Below are 3,106 nucleotides of genomic sequence, written 5' to 3'. Positions count from 1 at the left end.
CTGCTGGACCTACAGAGACAGTCAGAGGTCCTGATGACCTCTATACTGTCAGCAGCAGAGTGACTGTGGACAAGAGACACAGCAACAGCTTCACCTGCAGAGTCCAACAGAACCACATCAACCAGACCAGAGAGACACACGTCCAGATTTCAGGTGAAAAAGACATTTTCTTACTTATTTTTTTTAAGGTTTTAAACCTTTTAAACCTTCATCAACATCAGTTTTCATTTGCTGCATTCAGATGCCTTTCAAAAACGGTTTAACCCTTTGAAACCTGAGGAACCTGATTTGATTCCAAAAATAGGAAAAACTGTCCAGCAATTGTGTTTATAATTAAAGACGGATTAGTTTAATCAAAGAAAAAAGAAAAAAAGCAATTTACAAACTACTACTTATAATTATAGCACTTTTTATTCAAAATTATGGTCCAGAAGAGAATAAAATGAAATCTGTAAAATGAAGATACGTTTTTGTTTGTTTGTTTAGTTGTTTTTGTATTTTCTTGTATGTAAAGTGCGTTTTGTCGTTTCAGAGGACGTTTTCGCGGCGCCGTCTTGTTCTGCCGTCCGCATCGCTTTGATCGTGTCTGTTTGCTTCCTGCTTTCCTGCGTTTGTGGTGCTCTCTTTGTTTATGGAAGACAAACACGAAACCGAGGCGGTAAGTTTTAAATTAGATTTACCGATTTATCTATTTATCTATTGACATGTTATGGACTGCTGTGGCAGAGGTTTTCCCAGAATTCCTGTGGATGACACTGAGATCACTGCACGAACAACAACACAAGCAGATTATCAGATTATTAAAGATATGTTCAGCCTTTCTTGTGTTGTTGTTTAGCATCTTTTTGGAGTAAAAATGCATTTTTTGTGTGTGTTTCTGAGATACTTTTATATGTTGTTGTTATATATTTATTCTGTGTCTGTTTGTCTTTTTTTTTTTTTGGTCTTTCTTATTTTGCTTTTTTTATGGTTATTTTGTGTTTCTTTGCAGTTATTTTGAGTCTTGTCCCGATCATGTAAATTTGTCTCTTAAAGTGACACAAAATGTGTCAAAAGTCAAGTAGGACAGTTCTGTAGTTTTTACATTATAAAAACAGTATTTTGTCAGTTGTAGACTCTTTTATGCACATTGTTCCATTAATCACAGCAGACTTTTAATGAAGTACTGAAGGGTTTTGTAAATAGAGCCAGCTTCTGATGAACACCAGCTTTTACATCAGAATTTACTCTCATACTTTCACAACGTCTTTATTGTGCTTCTATATTTCACTAAAGTCACTTTTCTGTTTAAAAGACATCATGACAGCAGGTCTGAATGTTTCACTGTTTGCACAGACAAAAAGATGCAGCATGAAAACAAAAGTGAAGACGGAGCAGGAGAAAGCGGAGAAGGCGAGCAGCTTGTTGAAGGACGTACGAACAGGAGGGATTCGGATGAGCAGAAGTTACAGGAGAAACAGGAGGAGAAGACAAAGATCGAACATGTGATTTCAGTACTGATGGAGCAGAAAACAGAACTGGATACCACGAGAGCAAAACACAGGTCAGAGCTGACGAAGGTGGAAGAAGAGAGGAAGAAGAACGAGAAGAAACTTGAAAAAATAGACCATGAGTTTAATGTGAAGAAAGATGCCAAAAAGAACGAGCTATTAAACATGAAACAACAACTGGACAACGAGAAGACAGAATGTCAGAAATCTTTACAGAAAATTGCACAACAGCTAGAGAAAACAGAGGACATAATTACAATAATGACAGAGCTGAAGACGAAATCAGAAAATCAGGTTGAGCAAATGAAGATACAAATTGAGAAGAAAAAGAGAGAGAGAGAGAAGAGATTGAGTGAGAAGAGAGGAAAACAAAAGCACTGATCATCGGTTCAGTCAGAGTTCACGAAGACTCAAATGACATTAAGTTCACATCGGTGTCCTTTAGATCTGGCTAACATTCGCAGAGCCAGTTTAAACAAAAAAGTTTAAAAAATTTGTTGCACTAAAACAAATCTATTTCGCAATAAAAATAAGTTTTCTTTTTATTTGTTGTGATGTTTTTTTTTAAGTAATAATCTGCTTGCTTTATTGTTGCATTAATCCTTATGTTTACTCTGAGTTTTACACATTTTTTAAATTATGACTTCTACAGATTTTTTTTCAGGATTTGGAGAATCCATCATCCATACCATCCTTTTTTTTCCTTTTTTGTATGTTTTTTGTTTTGTTTTTTTGTTTGTCCTGTCTTGTCCAGTTTAGTTTAATTTTTTGTTTCCATCTACCCCCATGTATGCCTATCAATAACCTGTTTCTGTACGGCTTAAAAAATAAATAAAAATAAAAAGATAAAAATAAATGAAAGACATGTTTTAATTACAAATATATATATACAAATATAGGCCTTTATCAGACATGTACTTTATGATGACGGTTTAGTACTGAAAACACTTGGAAGATACCGAAACGTCGCATATAATAATAATTTTTTGTGCGCGGGAGCTTTTCTTGAAAAAAGAAAGATTTTGACACATTTCCAATACCAAGCAAATTTCAAAATATTTGACTAAATTTGACTAAAAGCTAATCAGAAACTTTTTTTTTTTTTTTCAAACAATGTACATAGATGTAAACTGCAGCTGAGTGACAGTAAAACAGTAAAGTAATCCCACAGTGTGGCACTCCCTCATACCAGGAGGGTCGAGTCCACAATGTTTTAACTGAGAGGAAGCAAACTCAGCAGGAGGAAAATCACAAAAGGTATGTGTGCTTTTATACTTAGTAGTAGTAAATTATAAAAATACTCAGTCGGGTGAATATGCTGAGCTCTTCTCAGATTGCTTTCAGGTGATTGGTTCATCTCAGCCAATCGCTGCAATAGCAGGTGATGATGTCATTTTGCCCAGGTTGTGTATGTGAGACGTGGCGGTCGGGACCTGCTGGATGATCAAAACCCAGCGTACGAGGGAAAAACGTCAGTCGACATCGACAGACTGAAGAGCGGCAACGCTTCACTCAGACTTTCCAAACTGAAGGATTTCTTATATTTTCCAGCAGGTTTTTTTTTTTTTTTTTAACCTGATAGTTTCTTTAAGAACTGCAACCAAAACCTGACATTT

At 35.6% G+C, this 3,106-nt stretch overlaps 1 protein-coding gene across 1 annotated transcript; it reads left to right on the top strand.

Annotated features, from left to right (window-relative positions):
* Positions 1–5: 5 nt before the first annotated feature.
* LOC121937985 (stress response protein NST1-like) lies at positions 6–1,820 on the top strand (the record flags this gene model as incomplete). Its single annotated transcript, XM_042481275.1, has 3 exons — positions 6–153; positions 533–658; positions 1,336–1,820. Coding segments are annotated over 3 exons (759 nt in total), but the record flags the coding sequence as incomplete, so codon positions are not given.
* Positions 1,821–3,106: the final 1,286 nt, after the last annotated feature.

This window comes from Plectropomus leopardus, unplaced genomic scaffold (assembly GCF_008729295.1).
Source record: "Plectropomus leopardus isolate mb unplaced genomic scaffold, YSFRI_Pleo_2.0 unplaced_scaffold28077, whole genome shotgun sequence".
Taxonomy (NCBI): Eukaryota; Metazoa; Chordata; class Actinopteri; order Perciformes; family Serranidae; genus Plectropomus; species Plectropomus leopardus.
This window is presented reverse-complemented; position numbering and strand designations above follow the sequence as displayed.